Here is a 21116-nt window from a genome sequence, read left to right as displayed (position 1 = left end):
TCTTGGACCATGTACTCAAAAACATGAAAATAACACATGCTTGAATTTCATGTGCCTTTTTGGGTTTTGGCTATCAGGTCACAGTTTCCAGCATCATTCCATAAGAAGGAGCCAGTGGGGAGGGCTGAGGCACCTTCCAGGAAAAAGGATTTTACAAAATTATTATTATTTTTTCCTTAACCACTCTTCATTTTCCCTTTTTATTCTAATCCTGAGTTTGTTGGTATTTGGTCAGCAAATCACTTTGCAGATATCCAGATTTTTGATATCCGTAGACTAATTTTTCACATCTTTATTGAGCATGTTATGAGCAAAGCAGTGAAACCCCACCCCCCACCCCAGAACTGAAAGCCCAGCATGGCTCCTGCCCACAGGAACTCATAACTCTGCACTGTAACAGCCCAGCTCAGAAAACACTGAATTTGGGGTGTGTGCTACCAAGGGGATAGAAACAGATCAGGGTAAGAACCCAGAAGAAGGGTTTTGTGTTAGGAAAATGGAGACCTATCTCACATGGCCAGAGGAAGCTGAGACGTTTCCAAGGCACAGGGAAGGTCACATGAGAAAATGGAGACGGCGTGGTTCTGGGAGGAAAGATTACTGGGCCTGGGCTGTTCGCATGGATTGTTGTTCAGTCGCTCAGTCGTGTCTGACTCTTTGCGACCTCGTGGACTGCAGCACACCAGGCTTCCATCCTTCACTGTCTCCTGGAGTTTACTCAGACTCACGTCCATCGAGTCAGTGATGCCATCCAGCCATCTCATCCTCTGTCACCCCCTTCTCCTTTTGCCCTCAATCTGTAATGTGAATTAAAGGAGGGAAAGGAATTAGGAGAGATCAAGAAGGATATCATGGTCGGGGCAGATTGTGAAAGACGCTGGCTGCTACTCTGTGGGGTGATGCTGTGTGTGCAGCTGTGAACTGGAGAGGAAACGGTCGGACACAGAGACGAGCAGAGGGCACGAGAATGCGGGCCCTGGTGTTAGCTGTGATTTTATTCACTCAGTCAACACATATTACTTTTATTATGCGGCTTTCCTCAAGGAAAGTGTTTCTGGTGTGAAACAAAATGTCCAGCCCTGGTGTCTAAACAACTCCCTTTTGGCAGAAGGCAGCTTTCCACAGATTCCTCCATTCAGGCCTCTGTCAGATTCGGGGCCCGCTGACCCATCAAATGCTCCTCCTGTCCAGATGCGCGACTTACTATCAGGCAGGGCAGATGATGGGGAAACAGGACCTACTCACTGAGAACCACCACCAAAGAAACGATGGGTTTTGTGTCAGTTCAGTAGCTCAGTTGTGTCCGACTCTTTGCAACCCCACAGACTGCAGCACACCAGGCCTCCCTGTCCATCCCCAACTCCCGGAGTTCACTCAAACTCATGTCCATGATGGTCAGTGATGCCATCCAACCATCTCATCCTCTGTCGTCCCCTTCTCCTCCCGCCTTCAGTCTTTCCCAGCATCAGGGTCTTTTCCAGTGGGCTTTGTGTGAAGAGATATTTACCCAAATATGATGCAGAAGAATATTAAGGATGGGAGAAGGAGCCGCTGACAGCAGCACAGAATCCAGGGACGGCTGTGGGTGTGCTGCAGCATCTGCGCCCCCCTGGACTGGCTTTATTGATGCTTTGGGCCATCCCCGTGGCACAGTCAGTCTGAGCAGCTGCAGAGGCAGTCTCCATGCCAGCCAGGTTGCCTCTCGGTGAGATTTATGTCCTCATCTTTGGCAGTATCCCTCTAATATGATGGCATGCTCACACTCTTAAAATGGGTTAAAAAAAAAAGAACTCACAGAGTCTGCAGATGCTTTTTCACGAGAATCAGGGTCTTCCAATGCCTTTTGCAATTCTCTGTAAACCCAGCCTCAGTGCACATGCTCACATAAACCGCCTCACGCTCCACCTTCGCCTTCTACACACAAAAAACTGCGGTAGTAGTAGCAGTGAGGTTGCTCAGTCGTGTCCACCTCTTTGTGACCCCAAGGACCGTAGCCCACCGGGCTCCTCTGTCCATGGGGTTTTCCAGGCAAGAGTACTGGAGTGGGTTGCCATTTCCTTCTCCACAAAACTATGGTAGAATCCAGTTTTTCTAATTTAGGCTGGAGATAAAGGGTCAGGCTTGGCCCCTGGGTTCCCCTTGTGCCTCATAAGTTATTTTTTATCACTGCTATCCAGAGCTGATCCCTTTCCTCTCGTCCAAATTTGCCCTTGGAACCAGAGACTGCTTGCTTTAGGGAAAGGGCCATGCAGAGGGCGCGTTGTGGACCGAGCTGACCGAATCATCTGTGGAACAGTGCGGTGACACTCTAGAGCTATAGGGATGTGTCACCTGAGTTTCCAGGCGTGATACAGAAGTTCCCAGCCCCTCTAAAGCTGGTCATCCCTCCACTGTTTTGCAGAGCTGGAGGCTTACAGGGAAATCCAGGCCTGTGTGGGTTGACCAGCTGACCGCCAGGCACAGAAGCCATCAGAATGAGTGAACCAGGAGGAAGCTCAGACCACCCTCACGTGCACTCAGGCCACTAACCCGGGCCCTTTCCGAGGCCTCCACCAAGTACGATAAGGATGAAGGTCATTAGGAAAGGTTCAGAGGAATACTAACTTGTTTCTAGAGGCTTCTTTGAACTGTATTAACTTGATTTATTAGTAATTTGCTGTCATGCTCCATTACTGCTATATGAGAATGACAAGGTTTCTGTTATTACTGTACAAATAAGTAACGGGGTCTGTGGCCTTCACTGGTTACCGGTTAACAGTCACCCCCAACGGCACATCGCTGAGGTGACCGAGGAGCCTGTGTCAAAGTAATAACGAATACGTGTTTCCTTCCTGGGATTCCAGGAACTCTGCACTTGTCTGACTTCTCGTTTTTGTGGTTATTACTTTTATTATGTGGCTTCTAGCTGAGGAAGAGTTTTTTTTGTATTTTGTAAGTGAATCATTTTGTCTGTCTCCTTTTGCCAGATTATACCTATTTGGTAGAGGGGGTGAAATTCAACAAAATCACTGCAAATGAGAGAGAGAGATACAGAACGATCTGACCTTAAGGGCCTGGAACCGTCATTTCAATAGTAAGGCTCGGGCAAGCCCAGGTCTCATCAAATAGTTCCAACACTAGTTTATACTTGGAAACTTTTCTTTTTCCCTAACTGTTTAAAGATGTTCGTGAATTAAAAAAAAAAAAAAGTAAAATATCCAATTAGGAACTGAAACTACATTTCCTCGTGTTTAAAGGTTTGTTAACAATCCAAATGATAGCTGAGTGTTATCTCACATTTTGTGCCTGGGTGGACTAGAATTCGCCAGTCACATCACAGAAGAAGATCAAGTCTGAAGGTTCAGAATCTGAGGTTTAAGCTGACTTCAATTTTTCCTAACAAGAATTAGAAACGCTTTTTACAGAGGGTATTTTAAAAGCATTCTCTGAAATCCAGGTTACAATCCAGGTCTTGCTTTCACAGATATCCAAATCCATGGGACTGGCCTTCCTCAATAAGCAGTAGAAGCAAATGTGTTGTCCCTGAGCTTGAACAAGCAAGTAAAGTTGGCCCACACTTGAAACAAAAGTGTACAAAAACATGATGACGCCTTATTTGTTTATTCCTAGAAGTTGGTGGAAAGAACTGGTCCTCAGACATTTATTTGAGGTTGCCGAGGCAAAGTCATTGATCTGCTGAAGCTTAGCTGGTGGAATTTAAATAATACTTAAGTTCGCATTTGCAGTGAAACTTTGCCTAAGGGGGTAGAGAGATGGGTCAGGGAGTCGCGGATGTGAGGCTGGGCACCTCTGCTCTTCTTTGTCTGAGACAGCACAGCTGGAACTTATTTTACTTCTCTCACCCTGAACTCTGCTCTAATTTTTTTTTTTTTTTTTTTTGTCCCTGTTACAGTTCCCTGGTGTTGAAACCAAGATTTCGCTTACAGAGTGTGCTCTACCCTTATTTTATTGTTGGAAATACCCCTCTTCCTTCTATATATATATATAAAGAAACATCCCCAGAGCCATATCAACGTATCTAATATTTACATGATATTTTAACTTTCTCCACCTTTACTTAGTAACACTGTTTCCAGGTTTTACATCTGGGGCTTTGACCTTCAACCTGCCAGTGACTTAAATCTTGAGACACTGAGGGCTGCAGGAGAGGAACCGGGTGGGTGGAGGAGGAGTCAACGGCCGAGGTTGCTCTTAGGATGCAACCTTGATAAACCGGGAGCCGAGAGCAGGGTTTTAAGTCATGTGACTCTTAAATCTCGAAAGGTATAGGCTGGTGAGATGTACTGCCTCACAGCTGGTGATTTTGTTTTTAATATGAAAATTAGGTGTCATGCTGCTTTTTAAAACAAGGTAACCAGCTGCAAGTTGTTGCTGGGGTCTTCTTTCAAGAGGTCTAACTTTTAAGACTTTTTCTGGGGATCTGGTAACCATTTTCCAAGAAGTCCATGTGGCTTTGGTTAATCTCTGTCCTATCCCCACAACTTCTGTACCCCGCCCTCAACCCACGTACACAAAATGCATTTCACTGAGTTACTGACTTCTAAAAGACATTTTCAGTAGTACCGTTTATTAAAATGGCCTTTACTTTTTCAGCATTTATTGTGAAAAGAATATTAGTGCTTAATTCTGCCGTCACCTGTCTAATTTACATATATATCTGTGTTGTGTTAGACCACAGGAAAACCTACGGAGGAAAAACAGCCTGTGCTAACAACTAATAGCCTATCCTTTCTTTTCACATGCACAAATTAAGAACTACTTCCTGTGGCAAACAGGATGATGGAAAACTTCATTCTTAAGCGCCGCCCCCCATACTCATTTCTTGTGGGGGGGCCAAAAGCAGCTGATTCTTTTTAAAAATAAAATTTCCTGAAGTACCTAGATGGACAGGGGACACTGAAGGGGGAATTTGGTTTTGGGAATTAAGATGTGAAGATGAATAAGGTTAGGCCAGGGGCTTCCCTGGTGGCTCAGATGGTAAAGAATCCGCCTGCAGTGCAGGAGACCTGGGCTTGATCCCTGGGTCGGGAAGATCCCCTGGAGAAGGGATACCCACTCCAGTATTCTGGCCTGGAGAATCCCATGGACAGTGGCTACAGTCCATGGGATTGCAAAGAGGAGGACAGGACGGAGCGACTAACACACACACACAAGGTTAGGCTGAAGAATGATAAAGCAAACGAAGGAGAACTGCGTTGGACTTGAAAGTGTGAAGAGAGAATGAGCGTCTCATCTCTCTCCTGCTAAACTTTCATCAGTTCTTCCTGAAGGCGAACGTTTGTTACCGCGATTGCTTTGAGTTGCTTAAACTCTCATAATGTTTATGTTTAATCTGATAGCCTGTATAAACATAATTGACAGTTTTGACATTTGACATGAAGAGAAATGTTAACTTATGAGTACACGTCCTTTGGTTTCCCGTGTTCTCAAGCTGCCCTTTATGTTGTATTTCTCGTGTTGGAGGAAAGGCATTCTGTGATTTAAGCGGACATCCTGTAATACCAAAGCTCTTTCAGGTCCACCCGGCAATTTGGAGCTCACCTGAGGCACCCTGCTAATTATGGAGATGGCACAGGGATGGCTGCATGAGCAAAAACAAGCTCAGCGGTGCGGGGAGGAAAAGGAAAACAGTTTTCTAAACGCTGGCGTGAAAACAAATAGATGTGTCTTGTAGCGTTTGCTCAACAGCAGTTTATAATTACCTCTCTTCAAGGGCCTGTTTTAAGTGGACTCGTAACAGGAGCTCGAAAAGTAAACTCGTAAGGCTGTGGTGCTTCAGACGTGGCAGCAGCATCGGGGGGCGCTGCTGTGTGGGAGCCAGGAGCCCAGTGCCCCACAGGCCTCACACGCGCATGGAAGCCGCGGGGGTGTCTGCACACAGCCCTGTGTCAGTTAGCTCGTGAGTAACGCATCACCCCCAAGGTTGTGGCTAAGGCATCGTCTATTATTCTTCAGAGTCTCTGGGTCTCTGGAATCCAGGGCAGCTTAGCGGGGTCCTCTGGGTCTGGGCCTCTCCCGAGGTGATGGTCCCTGGAAGGCTCAGCTGCAGATGCAGTTTCTAGCTCACTCACGCGGCTGTCAGCTGGCTCTGTTCCTCGCCACTCGTAGCCCTGAGGTGCCAGTGCCTTGCACGCTCCTGGCTGGAAGTCTCCCTCTGCTCCGTGCCACTGGTGCCTTTCCAGTGAGAATCTCACAGCGTGCCACCTCGCTTCGGGAGGGGGCAGCAGTCCTAAGGAGGAGGGCGCAGCCTTTTACAGTGGAAGCACAGAGCGGCAGCCGTCGCTTTTTCTGTGTTCAGCTCCTTAGATGCACGGAACTCGGTCCAGCACTCTCCCCGGGAGGGGAACGCACAGAGCAGGCGTGCCAGGCAGTGAGCCTTGGAGCCAGGGCAGAAGTGGCCTGCCCCAAAGGTGATGCCACATCCAACCCATGGGCCCACGGTAAACTGCGATGGGAACTTTCCAAGTGTTTGCAGTGCTAGAGTCAGCCTTCGGAAGTACTGGTTTGGAGGCATTGAACCTGGTCCCCTTTAGGCATCAAGCTGGTTGCTGAGTGCTGGGCCATGCTCACCTGAGCCCCAGGAGAGCAAGCGCACAGGTTTTCAGGAATGGCTGAAGTTTGGGCTCCTGTCTGGGGTCATGGGACAGAGCGAAGATGAACAGCCCTTTATTAGCAGGATGCTCTAAACTCAGAGAACCGGAAGGTGACAGTCACTCAGCCGTGTCCAATTCTGACCCTATGGCCTATTCAGTCCATGGGGTTCTCTCCAGGCCAGGATACGGGTAGCCTATCCCTTTTCCAGAAGATCTTGCCAACCCAGGGGTAGAACCCGAGTCTCCTGCATTACAGGTGGATTCTTTACCAGCTGAGCCCCAAGGGAAGCCAGAACTGGAAGGCCCCTAGATTCTTCACTATGTGGTGTGAGGCTGGGATTGGTGCTTTGCAGATCATTGAGGTGATTGATTTATAGTTTCCGTTTGACCATGGAATGGGCAGTTGTGCTGGTTTTAATGGTCCCAGTACCCCTACTCCCAGCCCGACTCCAGATGTACAATTTCAGCAGTAAACTGAATAAAGGGATATGAATTTGGGTTACGTGACAGATGTTTAAGATGAGATGAATTTCTCATTTTAATCTGACAAATTTTATTTTTAAAATCCGTATTTTTTTTTTAAATTGAAGCATAGTTAATATTACAATGTTGTGTTAGTTTCTGGTTATAGCAAAGTGATCCGGTTTTATATATAAATGTATACATATATGTTCATTTATTTATTTATAAATATATGTATCATTTATTTATATATATAAATGTTCACTATTTTTTCTAAGGAAAACAACATAAGAATTTACATATAAATTTTATCTAAAATAGGGTCGATTATAAAGTGATTTCTCTAGAATCACAGAAATTAATTCTACCTACCTCCTGACAAAAGCTGGGCACATTTTAAGTTTTTACTTCTATCTGTCCTCAATCTTGCTCATCATTGATCCCAAGAGACTTTTCCCTATAAATTTACTTGTGTGACTATTAGATTTTTCAATTTCTGTGGGTTTTTTTGGTGTGTGTTTTTAGTGCTTGTCTCTGCTTTTTTGTGACCAGTAATCTCATATTACTTTGTATCTTCAAATATTACTAATAATTAACAATCACTATTTGTAAGTGGTATAAAGGCACCCTCTATTTGTCAGCCAAGGGGTGTGGGAGTTTCTTAACCTGGAGCATGACGTGGGATAAAGCCACAGTCCCACTGTTTTTAAACCTTGAATAAAAGATTGAGTTATGCTGGTGTATGGGAAAGGTTTTTATGCATTCTGTTGTTATTTTTGTTTTGTAGTGTGGTAACTAAGGAACCCGTGTAATCCTGACTTCTCAAGGCACACCCTCTCAGGCTGGCACGAAGGGTTAACAGGTTATTTCATAGGTTCAGGGCAGAGGCTGCGCTCACATGACATGCTTCTAGTCTTGGCTCGTCAGCCCAAGGGTTGGAGTGTGATAGTCCGACTGCACCATAAGGGCTCTGTCGTGTTACCACTGTCATAGAGCTTGTCTGGTGATAGAGAGAGGTGAGGAAGTAATGAAGAGTCTGGTGGGGAAGGGCGGTCTTTATTTTAGATAAATAAGTGCATTGTATGCTCTTAATCCGCAGACCAATGGAGCTCATCCAGTAGCTAAGGCTAATTGCTCCTCTTTGCGAACTGGTGAAAGAATTCTCCAGTTCTTGCCTGGACACAGCTTATCATGTGTTGGTATTATTCCAATGTGCCCCAGTGATTTTTATGTCTGGACCAATGGGATTTCTCATATATACATACACACACATATATATATATATGAAAAACCTGTACTGACTCTAAGAAGTTCCCCCACTAAAACAAACATTTAATCTTGCCTTGAGCTCATTGTATCTTATAGTGTCATCAGTAGAATCGGCTATTGCATGTGGCAAAATCAAGTACATGAGGCTTGTAGTAAGCTCACCCCAGCTCAGAAACCAATAGATTAGCAGCGTGAATATCCATGTGTCACTGTTTCACACCACCCCTCATGAATAAGATATAAACCATCTCAAGAACCCGCAGTTTTTCTAATGAATTGGAATCACCTAAGTGCACTGTACTTGTGACATGCACACTTGCAGTTGGAGGTCCACAGGAAGGACACCATTTCCTGGATCAAACCACAGAGTGCAAATATTATACCCTAAATAACACTAGTTACTGTAAATGTCGGTGGAGGGAGTTTTTCCTACTTTGATTTAGTGAACGCCTACGGCAAAGCCAGCTGTTAGCACTTCTTAACTGCCTGTCAGAGCGAATGGGAAGACGGGGCGGGCTGAAAACATCTCTCCTATATCTACTTTGGTCTAAGAATTAAAGAGAGTTTTCAACAGGTGTTAAAGAGCGACACTAGGGTCCCTTCCGGCTTGATGTCCTTTGGGTGGTGACTGGATCGGTTCTCCTCCAGGGTGTGGGCCTGAAGTTGCACAAGGAGATGGTGGGAAAGTCAGTCTTGAATTTTTGCTGCTTGAATCCTCTCAACTACAAAGTCAGCATGTTAATTTTCTGGGTTCCCCCTGTGAGGGAAGGCACACGGAACACAGAGGGTATTACCAAACTAACTGAGCCACGTGCGTTTGGATTGATAGCATCTGCCTTTTCTGAACACAGGAAACACTCGAAGCAGACACACAGGGAGGGAAGGATGCAGCGCCCACTGCTGTAATCGTTGTCATTTCTAGGGTGCGTTTGTAAACATGTGTGACTGTTAAGGGTCTTACTGCCTTGGAAATCCCTTTGACATTATGCTGGATGCACTGAGGGGAGATAATCTTTCAAACACAAGGAAAGTTTACAGTCTGATTATCTTGAAAAGGAGAAGAAAGTTTCTTCCTCAAATGATTTATAACTTGAAACATGTTGTCATGTTTTGGTAAGCCCACTTTATTAATTCCATCCTTCTCTGTGGCAAGTCTTGAAAAAATGCATGTACCATTGCAACAGGGGGCTTTCTCAATAGCATATTGTACTTATAATGGCCTGATGGAAGTTGCTGGGCTCGGTTCAGTCATATAGAATGTGGAGCCAAGTTCGGAGTAAAACCTCTAATTGAATTACCTGCGAAATACTGACAGACAGGCTTTCAGGACAGACAAAGCTTTGCTTTCCCCAGCAGAACTGGGTCATGTTTAAGTTGGCCTTGTAGCTGCCGCTTACTGGTTTTTACCAGCACTTTCACCTTGGGCTCCAGGGGTTTGTGGGCCCTTTTCCTGCAGTAGAGGAAAGGGTAGCCCGGGGACTCAAGCTTTATCTTCTTGTTTTAGAGAAAACTGATGACAGAGCAAGGTAAACGGCGGAGACTTTGAAATAAGAATCCAAAGTATTTTCCTACAGATTACGAGTGTTCTTGCATGATTCTTCATCTCATGGGAGGGAAAAGATAGGCGTAGGAAAGCAGCCCTTTTCTCTAGCCATCAGTGTCCATCTGAGAAGTATCTCTGTTTCACCTTCTGGGAAGAACTCAGAGTACGTTCCCCTTGTTCAGGAAAGGATTTACTGTAGACGCTTTGCATGTGAAAACGAAGAGTAATCCGGTCGTGTTCTCTTCCTCCCTCGCTCTCTCTGTCTCTCCCGCAGCCTCTGCAATCCCAGATAACGGAAGGCGGTCCTGTCTAAAGCTCAAAGTCTTTGTGCGGCCAACAAGTAAGTTCCCGCGAATGACGTCTTTGAGGGTGGCTTCACTGCGCATGCTCTATTGTGTGGTCTGGTTCACGGCGGTAAAACTGTTTTTTACTGTAAATCCTGTGTGGTATCTGTTTTGTATATCAACCTCCATGTTTTAGTTTCCATCATATTTTTTCTCATCGTTGTTTTTTTTTTTCATGATGCTTTTAAGTACACAGCAGTTGCTAACTTGTTGTTTCTCAGACTGTTGTACGTGCACAGCAAATGGGAACAATTCTGGCATTTGGATACATGCCACTGATTGTAAACCAATCTCTCCGTAAATAAGAGGAAAAATTAGAAAGAAAGAAAAAAAAAAGAAAAAAGAAATGGGAGTTAAAGGGTGTCTTCACTAACATATTTGGCTGTTATCTCTATTTTTGTTATAGATAGCTGTATGAAAACTATAGGTGTTCATGATCGTGTTTTCGATGTTAACGACAAAGTAGAAAATTCATTAGAACCAGCAGGTTAGTATGCTTAGAGAATCTCTTTTAACAAGTGCATCTCTGGTGCCTCCGTACTTTTTTTCCTTCCTTCCTCCCTGCATGTTTGCATGTTGTAGTTGCCCTGCTTTTGCTCATTGCTAGCGATGCTAATGTTCCTTATTTCTACCTCATTCCTCCAGTATCTCTGTGTAATTAATGCATGTTAGACAAATTACGACTTTGCTTTTCTCTCGACGTGGGTTGGATATAATGCAGCATCCTAGGGTAGAAGCCCCATCAGAATGCTAGAGTCTCACTTCTTTGTACCATACCCTCTGAGCATGCTGGTGAATCACTGTGACTATTAATGGACCTGTTTTTGTATAATTCAAAGAAAATTTCTACTGTATGCACTTATAAAAATTTCATATTAGATCCCAATCTTCAGATAAAAGTAATCAGACTGTTGCACAAAATAGCAACTAATTCAGCCTCTTTAGTTTTCTCTAGAAATTCACAGGCATCATTGAACTGCTCTGAAGGACTTCATTTTATTTCGAATATTATCTGTGCTGTTGTCAATAGAAGTAGGCCCGAGAAGGATAATCACATAGCCTCCTAACACCACAAATTCACACACCCACTGCTCCCACGAATGTATCCGCAGTAGGCTGTGGCGCCAGATGTGATCCTTGATTACCGAGGCAAGACAAGTATTAAGGATAAATAAACTTTTCTACTACTTTTGTCTTCCACTCACCCAAACTTTCCCGTCACTATGGAGAAAAATAAAACCCACTAAAGGAATCATTGAAGCATTTGCACTGCAGCTTATTGTGGATAATGTAAATCTGTAAACTCTCCACTTACTGGGTTATGAGTTCAACCCGGCTCTTTACTGCGTTAGATTGTGAGGTGGGGGGCGGGGAGCCCTCGAGTCTGTCTTCACTGAGACGTGCTCCTCAGAGCCCCTGTAACCCGCCTACCCGTGGTTGCCTTTCCTCACCCGACTTGCTCGAGGTCTTCACTCGTGTCCTTACCCATCTCCTGGGACTACCTCAAAGCTTAAGTCAAAGTCGCTCAGCGGTGTCTGACTCTTTGCGACCCCATGGACTATACAGTCCCTGGGATTCTCCAGGCCAGAATACTGGAGTGGGTAGCCTTTCCCTTCTCCAGGGGAACTTCCCGACCCAGGGATCGAACCAAGATCCCTGCAGGCGGAGTCTTTACCAACTGAGCTACCAGAGAAGCCCTCAAAGTTTGAGGACAAAATTATATCCTCTTCCCAGAAAGGTGTAAGCCTCCTGTTACATAACAGACTTACCCCCGGCCCCAAACCCCACCACCTATTTGCAGTGGGACTTACCTTTCTGATGGCCTTGGACATGAAACAAGTTGTGACACCTGCTTTATCCTTTGAGTACTGTTGCTGGGACACACGGTCAGCGGGCCTTAGGGAAACGTACCCCGAATAGACGTGGTACCTCTGGACACACAAGAGCTTCCACGTTGTAACTGACGGGAAGAGTCGGGCTTTCTCTCCAGGCATTTCTGTTTCTCGAAGGCAGGCCTCTTGTGCAAAGGAGAGGCGTGTACAATAAGCTCTCAGAGGCCTTAGCGGCTCCCCAGGGACCCGTGAGCTGCCTTAGAAAAGTTGCAAGGAACGAGTGCTGACAGGGAGACATTTTAATTGTGTCCTGGAAATCTGGGAGCATTCCTGTGGCTTTTCAAGGTGCCAGACCCCTCCCAGGCTCGAGGCCGTGGGCCGTGGTAGGACCTGGGAGTGAGCGGAGGTCTCTTTTAAGGACTCCGGAGTCTACAGTCTTTCTTTGGTAACTGAGCTGGTTATACCCAGATCCAGGGGTGATATTTGTATTTCTCAACTCCCATTCCTAAACATAGGACTCTCTTACCATTGCTTGACAGAGATGTCCACGCAGAGAACTTGATCACTGGGGCTTTGTTCACAAGTCGCGTGGAAGCTGACTGGTGGCATTGGGCATGTTACAGACATAACTTACCCTGAATTAAGTTCTTCTGATGCACACTGGTACTGTAGGCAGAGCTTTCCAGTAATCTTTTTTTGAGGTAAATCCCACTGCCCACCGACTGTTTAGAAATATAACAGATCGTATGTTTTTTTCTTTTTTATTGGTAATAAAGAGGCACACGGAGGACCATTTCGACATTAGGAAAATTACCTTTGAATTCAACTAATGATAAAAGTGCAGGATCCTAAGATGCATTCATATGTGAACATATTTTACGGCCTTTGGGGGAATAGGCTGTGTTTTCATTGGGCTTTTAAATCCATAACAGCCCCCCAAATCTAAGCACTCATAGCTGATACAAGTTTGCAAACCTTGGACAGACTATGGTCAGACCCTGTGTGTTGGGGATGGATGTGCAGGTGTACATGTAGGAAAAGCTCCTTGAGGCAGTGAGGACCATATTTACGGGCATTCTGGTGAGCATCTTCACTAAAAAAAACAGACAAGGTTGAGCTATGATCCCTGGCTATATGAATACAATAGCAGCCTCGCTGCTTCCCCAGGTTCCTTAGGAAGTTCAGGCTTGCAGCTCTGCCGCACGGTGCTGGATGGTTGCGTGTAGACCAGACTATGAAGCCGGCAAGGCTGCATCCGGCTGCATGCTCTCAGCAGTGCACACTAATTCACCTGTCTTCGGAATGTGCTCCTCTGTTTGCTTGCTTGCACACTCTGCCTGCCAGTTTCCTGTCATCAGGGATACAGGATGATCTCAGGGCAGAAATATGCCACGTAACATGCTCCGAAACCTCGCCAGCGATCTCTGTGAACCACCGAAACCCTCGTGGTGTGGAATCCTGTAGCCAGGAGGCGAGACTTGATTTGGCTTCCAAAGAGAAGTGTTTTCTTCCTCCAAGTCACGTTCATTGTTACCAGTTTTAGAATTCTCTTGTGTTTAGGTGCAGTCTCTACTGGGCTAGGTTTTGCTTGTGACTTCCTCTTTAGAATTCTGAAATTTGCTCAGACTTAACCCAAATGACAACCTGGCTTTCATCTTGCTTCTTGGAGGCCATGGGATCGCCCAGCACCGAGGCCCTGTTTAATCACAGGTTGCTCGTAGAATCCCAAGCCAGGACTAGTGTGTTACGGTGAGAAGAGACAAGCCCTGATGCCCTAAGGGGACTGAGGTTTTTTTTTTTTTCCCCCCTTCGAGGCCAAGATGGTACTTTACTGGTTGATGGCTTAGAAAAAGATTAGGCTTGAAAGGCACATTTGGCCTTGTGGCTCCTCTCATGTGAGAAACCAAAGTTTTCCTCTCAAAGTCTGCAAGGGTCAGTTCCTTGTCTGTGCCGTGGGGGCTGAGAGCATGGCCAGCCCTCGCTGAGCTCCCTGACCCGGTGGGGATGGTGGGCCCCCTTCAAGCTCACTGAGCGTCTTCCTGTTACTTGGGTCCCTTTCATCAGTGCACAACCCAATTTTACAAGGAAGAGGATTGGGTAGTAGGTTAGTGAAAATAAGACGGAGAGGAACCCAATGGCTGATGTAATTTCAGGTGTATCAGGACGAGTGGTATTTCAGAATGAACGCTTAGAATCCTCAGGGCTTATGGCTCTTTCATAAGTTAAGCCCCAAGTCCTCTGTTATTCTGAATAACAACGGATTGGCGCTATTACAACAGCGATTTGGATTTTCTCTTTAGGGCTATTCAAGGGCATTTATACCTACCTCCTAACTCCAGATTTAGTGCATCTGCAAGGCTAAGAGCAGTGCAGAGAGTCTAAAGTCTTTGACTACATCACGCAGGGGCTTTCTCTTCCCCTCTGCATCCATTTAACTCCCCATTCTTGCTTCCTAACCTTTTCTAGTCTCAGCTAGTAGGTATTCCACGCAGCTTTGCTCAGGTCCAGGAGAGGAGGGCAAATCTGACACAAGGATGCAGCATTTTCTACACGTGGGGACAGGCTAACGTGATAAGAGCAGAAGCCTCAGCGCTGAGAAGACACGTTCCTAAGTTGGTAGAGGGAGAGAAAGTAACGAACAGAGACGGCCCACGAGCACCCAGCTCAGGTAGAAGCCAGCCTGAGCCTAAAAGGCGGTCGCTTTAAGACAAATAACAAGGGGGTGTGCTCTCCCTGGTAAAGAAGAGGCATGTGACATGATGTGAAAACAGAGATGTATTTAAGAGAGTGACTCCATCGAGGGGTTGGAGCTGGGGTTTAGGGATGATCCTTTGAGGTCTGCAGAGTTGGGAACCACCAGGAGAGTCTCACTTGTTGCCGTTCCCTCTGACCGACCACTGAGTGAACCCACCCTGCCAATCCCTAAGCTCCGACAAGAAGCCCCACAGATGCTAAAATGAAATCTACCAGAGAACCCCACTGGTGGCCCCAGTGGAGTTCAGGGATCACGGCCAGGTGGAAGGAAGGAGGCGGACAACATGAGAGCCTAGTGAGGTCCACGTTTGGGTGCTAATTGCTGCAGAGTTCCTGTCTCCTAGTTAAGTCTGTTAATCATGCCACTCTGGAAGGCTGTCCAGAGTTGGAGGCAGTCTTCCAGAACACTTGATGGCTAAATAAAAGAAGCTTACTTCACTTAATCCATTTTATTTAGGGGAAAATTTGCATCCACGTTGATGATTTATGTGCCCAGCTTCAGCCTGATAAAAATAGTCAAGTTCAAGTCATTTAATCCTGAAGATACAGGGTCTGTAATAGAAATAGCACCATAATTGATTCCTAATGGTAGGCAAGCCAGCGGGCACCGATTTATTTAGGCTCGGAGAGCATCACATATCGTTGAGTTAAAATGCTCCTTTATCATTTAATTCTTCATCTTTGAAAATGCATCTAGACGTCAGCAACCAGGCATTCAACACTAATCCTATGAAACCGCTAAAAAGAGGGAAAGGGGCATCCCGCTCCGGTTAACCACTAATATGCCAGCATTAACTGCGTCCCGCCACGCCCGCCCCCGCGCGGTTACTTGCTTCTCCCTGGCTTCTTGGGTTTAGAAGGCCCGCTCAGACGTCAGGTTTGCGCATGGTGTGTTTGACTGCCAGCGGATCAAAGCAGCTCACGGGCCAGAGGTTACAGCGCATGCACATTTTTCTCCGCCTCAGTTTTTAAGGAAACCGTTCATGTTGCCGAGAAAGTCCAATTTTCTCTGCCTCTCCTTTTGTTTGCTGTAAATAATGAGTGATTATGCAGACATGAAAGTCAATGGTGGCACAAGGTTCATTACCCTACTTTGCAGAGGGTGGCGAGGTCTGCGAACAGCAGGCTGCTGCTGCTGCAAGAGAGAGAGTTATTAAGGATGTGAAATCTCACTGGAACGTGTGCTTTCTGTTTGAACAGATGACACCGTCCATGAGTCAGCCGAGCCCTCCCGCGGTGAGAACGCGGCACAAACACCCAGGATACCCAGCCGCCTTTTGGCGATCCTGCTGTTCCTCCTGGCCATGCTTTTGACGTTATAGCACAGTCTCCTCCCGTCGCCTGTCACCGAGAACATCGGGGTCTTGGAACGCCAGAGATCCACCTAACTGCTCATCCTAAGAAGGGACTTGATATTGGTTTTTTTTCTTGGCAGATGTCAGATTTTTGTTTTGTTTTGTTTTCTTTCTTTCAGCCTGAATTCTAAGCAACAACTCGGGGCTTGCGGGGGTGGTGGTGGTGGTGTGCTAAAGTAGTTCCTGCCTCCCTCACCCCACCCCCGCCCTGGCCCCGGCCCCGGCCCCTGCCCTCTCTCACCCTCTTCCAAATTACACGGACTCCAGACGAACATGCCAGATTGTCGGAGGGACCCCAGTGGGCGTCCGCTCCTGTGCGTTCTCCTGCGAGCACTCCCCTCCGCCGGCCCGCTGTCCGCGCTGCGCGGACCCGAAGGACAGCGGCAGAGGCCGCCGCGGGTGGGGAGGCCCGGGGGCTGTTCCCCTGGCCCAAGATGTTCATGCCTTCTCATTCGGGACTGTACGCCGTGTTAGCGTGTCGAGTCCAAAGGGGAGGTACTAAGGACAGAGATCAGGTTACACCGTTTCCTCTAGGAGCGCGTACACGCACAGGCTTCGCAAAGGTTGAGACACTGGTTTTTTTGTTTTTGGTTTTTTTCCTTTACAGATGACTGTCTTAAACCATCCTTGGCAGCAAAACTTGTGCTCCGTAAAAGAAGCCTTTGGTCTGGGAGGCGGGTCGGGGCCGGAATGCTAGCACAGAGCCAGCGCGAAAGCAGAAAGCTAGGCTGGGTGGGGAACATGTGCGTGTGATGAGTGCCTCTAATTTTTTTGGTGACTGGGCAATGCACACCAGATGATTTTGTGTTGTTGTTGTTTTTTTTTTTTTTTTTCCTTTGAATACAGATCACCATGGTGCTACAACCTTTTTTTTTTTTTTTTTTTTTTTAAAGAACCTGAAAGAGGCATTTTTACGAATAAAGTGACCTTCCCCGAGGCTGAGAAGCCAGGGTCGATGAGTATATTACCGAATAGCTTTGGATACTCCTCTGGGGGACCACGCGTACCAAGGAGAGGCTGTCAGGGGCCAGAGGGGACGGAATTTGGCTTTGCTGGAGCGCCAGTGTGGTGTGGCCTTCCCCCGACTCCCACCCCAGTGCCCAGGGCTCGGCACTCCACGACTCCAGGGGCTCCGACGCACACCCCTGCTCCCGGGAGAGTCAGTCTGTACTACTTGGGAGGGCTAAAGGGAAATTTGGAATAAAGATTCCAAACTGTGGAAAGAGAAAATTCAAGAGTTGATTTTATATCCTTTCCCTTTCTGACACAGCCTGAAGCCTAGGGGGAACATGTGTTTATCTGTGGGAGATAAACAGGATGGAGTCCCAAAGACTTTAACAAAATATTTTTTTAAAAATCCACTAGAATAGAAAATACATTATTTAGATATACTTTATGCTGAGAGTGAGTATATATGCTTGTCCTATTTAAACTTGTGAGAAAAAAAAGTGGTATCCCTTGATACATTTAGAAATATGGGGGGTTATCTTGTTTCATTGTCGGGGTGGGGTGAGAGGATAGTAAATGGGCCAACCGGGATGTTACCAGGAAATGCAAGCCTTGGGGGTTTCTACTGCAGAGGGTGTCACGAACTTTGAACTCCAAAAGCTGAGACAGGGAAAAGTGTCAGATACATGGAAAAGAAATCAAGCCTTTTTTTTTTTTTGCTATGGCAGGACACGTCAATAGAAACCATGCCTTTCAAAACAAAACCAATAAAATGCAAGGATCATATAAGATGTGAAAAATTGGAAGCATTCCAGCACAATAAGGATTTTTAAAAATTTTTTTGTTTTTAATGTACATGTTAAAAAAAAGGGGGGGGTCATATTATGGACAGACTTTATGAATGGGAATTTGCTAAAGAACTGTGCGTAGTTCTCAGTTAGAGAAATATGTGAATGAAAGGCAGCTGTAAAGGTACGGCACCCTGGAGAGTTGTACATACATTGGAATGTACTCTGGGCTCACCCGATCCATTTGGAGCAGATGTTCAGGCTCGGTCTGCTCACACGTGGAACCGTGTGAGTAGGACTTGGAACCGTGTGATTGCAGTTGCCAGCCTGGCAGATGGAATCAGTCCTGTTCCCCCAGACACCAGGAACGTCTCTGGAGTGGCAGAGTCTTATCACAGAGAGCAGCCACCATTTCACTGAAACAAAAGTTCACAGCATTGGATTATTATTATTATTTTTGCATTAACTATTTATATACTCGGAACTCTCAGTAATACTCAGTAATATTTCTTTTCTTATTAATAGTTACAGGCTTGTTGGTCCGGTGGGATTTGCGTAAGGGGGAACAAAAAAAGATACCTTCTAAAATGGATCAATAGTCAGAACCAAGATTATACTGCATGTTGTATAACTGCAAGGAAATCAAATGATCCTGTAATGATTCCAGTTTAGTCATAACTACATTAGCAGTGCTAATTTCATTTTAGAAATGGTGACTTGTGTGGTTTTTCTAGCATTTGTCTCTAACAAATGATGAAATAATTACTCATGGCCCTCTCTGCCATTGTCTTTCATTTTTCACAGTGAAATTAGACCCCTTTACTTCACCATTGTGCCACGACAAATTAAATGTAAAAGGAAAAAAAAAGAAAAGCAAGACTATCCACACCAGTAGAAAACGTGCTTCTCTACCTATAAGTGACGTAATTGTAGGTAGCGCTTGCCATTGAGTTTTCAGGATGATTGGTATCAGACAGTTTTCATTTTGTCCAAAAAGTGCTGGTGGCCTTTTGTGATGATGTTACAACCCTCAGGGGCTTTAGGAGGATGTCGACGCAACTTTGTAGCAGCTTTTAATTTCAAAACCAATTCAGAATCTGAAGGGCAGCTTTCGCTGCCTCTCAGCCCCAGTTAGTCAAACCCCAGCGACCTTTGCCCCTGGTTGCCAAGGGCTTTGCAGCGAGAAGCAGGGAAATAAGGATCTGTCTGTTTAGTGGATACCGTGTATCCTTTAATAGACCAGGTAACAGTCCGTGTTAGTTTAGACTATTGTTTTGTACTGTACTTTCTTGGGTGGCAGAAGAAAGAAAAGTTAAACGTTAAAAAAGAAAAAAAAAAAAAACTGCGTTCTTTAAATTCTGTATTATTAGCAACCTCTGTTGTATATAGTGTTTGATAATAAAGTATTAATTTGATTCTTATGTCTTTTGTAAGTGAGAACAATAGTCTTTCAGGATATAAAACATGCATTGAGGCTTTGAAACATCCAATGTATACGTGGCTAAGAAGAGTCACAAGCGGCCTGAGACACTGCTCCATACAGGACTCACGTGTGGTCATTGCCCTCCCGATCTTAAGACTCCACCATCTTGGGACCTGGAACAACATGACTTTTTTGATCAGTAGTTTGTCCTCAAAGTTTTCAAGGTCTGATGCTGGAGCCCTGTGGTGTTTCCCGCCCCCCACCCCAGCATGTTGGTCTGAAAAGGTTGAGGGAATTCGGTCATGGTTCTGTACTTTGCCTCGGTTTCCTATTTGTGGGGGGAGGTTTTCATAGATGACTGTTTTCATTTTTCTCCAGGAAGAGGCTTGTCACTGTCACATGCAGCCGAAGCATGGCAGAGATTGCAAACCCGCTCCCTTGAAAAGGTCAGCTGGGGGCTCTTCCTCTCTGCGTCACCGGCCAAGGCAGAGCCGCACCCAACCTGCGGGTTTTCAGGGACTTTGTTTTTCTCTGGTGCCTTAGCCACGGCAGCAGCCATTTTTATTAGTTTACCCAAAATTTAAAAACAGAAAGCAGTTTAAACTTCTTCCCTCCATTCATCGCTCCCAGAGCTGTGATCGCTGATTTTTTTTTTTTCTTTTGGAAACCACCTCCCACGAAAACCCTCGTTTGCCGACAACCCCCTTTTATTTCTTATCTTTATTTTATGTTTCGTCTCTTGCCTTCCTCCCGCGTTTTGCATTCACGCAGAACCGTGAATGGGCAGGTCCGTCTCTGGTTTGGCATCACTGAGTTTTTCCCATGCGTCTGCCCCAGAGCTGCTCGGATGTCAGACAAATCTCCCTACAATGGGCTTGCCCCCATTGTCTGTACAGTGTAATAGATGCTGGCATGTTGGAGGTTACCATGAGTCAAAATCCGCTTTCCATGCTTTACTCTTGACACCCCATTGAAGCCCCTCATTGTGTGTGCGTCTGGGTGTGAAGTCCAGCTCCGTGTGGTCCTGTGCTTGTACTGCCCGCTTTGCAGTTCCTTTGCACTTACTCATCGAGTGCTGTTTTGAAATGCTGACATTATATAAACGTAAAAGAAAATGTAAAAAAAAAAAGAAAAAAAAAACAATACAAAACACACACAGACAAACCCATAAGATCTGTATTTGTATATACACGTGTCCGTACAAGTATACCTAAATAAAAGTTAAAGATTTTCATCATTTTAATTGGAGCCCTCCTTCTACTTCTTTGTTCCTTGAATGACGCCTTTATTTCAGGGGCTACTTGCACTCTGCTGAATTTTTTCAAAATCCTTGTGGATAGAAAAGATAATACGACATGCACAAGAGAAGGCCTGAGAAGGTCAAAGAATGCAGGGTTCCAAATGGCCAAGTGTCTAGGCACATTCCAGTTATTCTGATGAGAAAACGGTGAGACTTCAGCCTTGTCTTAGTATGTGAGCCTTAAAATAGCCGCTATGACAAGCCCTGCACCCTAAAAACTGTTCAGTGCAAAAGCTAAATACAAACTTGTGTCCTTTTACTTTGCACCTGTTTTTTTTCACCTCATCAAGAAAAAGACAAAAATAATCATCTTACAGCAAGTATCTGATACTTCCAAAAGAGAGAATGGCAGGAGTAATAGTAATAATCACCTCTGTATAATCCTAAGCCACAATTCTCACTACCAAGGAGAGGTAACTTAACCACCATGTGACCCTGGGCAAGTCACACAGCCTCCTTGTTTCCTTATATAGTAGATTTGTAGAAATGATCTGCTTAATTTTTA

At 45.6% G+C, this 21116-nt stretch overlaps 1 protein-coding gene across 2 annotated transcripts in view; it reads left to right on the top strand.

Annotated features, from left to right (window-relative positions):
- Positions 1-20554, top strand: part of EFNA5 (ephrin A5) — a 290778-nt gene extending 270224 nt beyond the window's left edge. Inside the window, exons 3-5 of one of the 2 annotated variants that reach the window (XM_070373199.1) lie at positions 10142-10207; positions 10618-10698; positions 15998-20554. In XM_070373199.1, the coding sequence (XP_070229300.1) occupies positions 10142-10207; positions 10618-10698; positions 15998-16119 (269 nt within the window). In that variant the 3' untranslated portion in view covers positions 16120-20554. The remainder of the gene's footprint in view (positions 1-10141; positions 10208-10617; positions 10699-15997) is intronic. The other variant, XM_070373200.1, reaches the window with a different exon arrangement.
- Positions 20555-21116: the final 562 nt, after the last annotated feature.

Source organism: Bos mutus, chromosome 7, assembly GCF_027580195.1.
Source record: "Bos mutus isolate GX-2022 chromosome 7, NWIPB_WYAK_1.1, whole genome shotgun sequence".
In the NCBI taxonomy this organism is placed as follows: Eukaryota; Metazoa; Chordata; class Mammalia; order Artiodactyla; family Bovidae; genus Bos; species Bos mutus.
The sequence above is the reverse complement of the archived record's forward strand: the minus strand, read 5'-3'. Positions and strand labels throughout refer to the sequence as shown.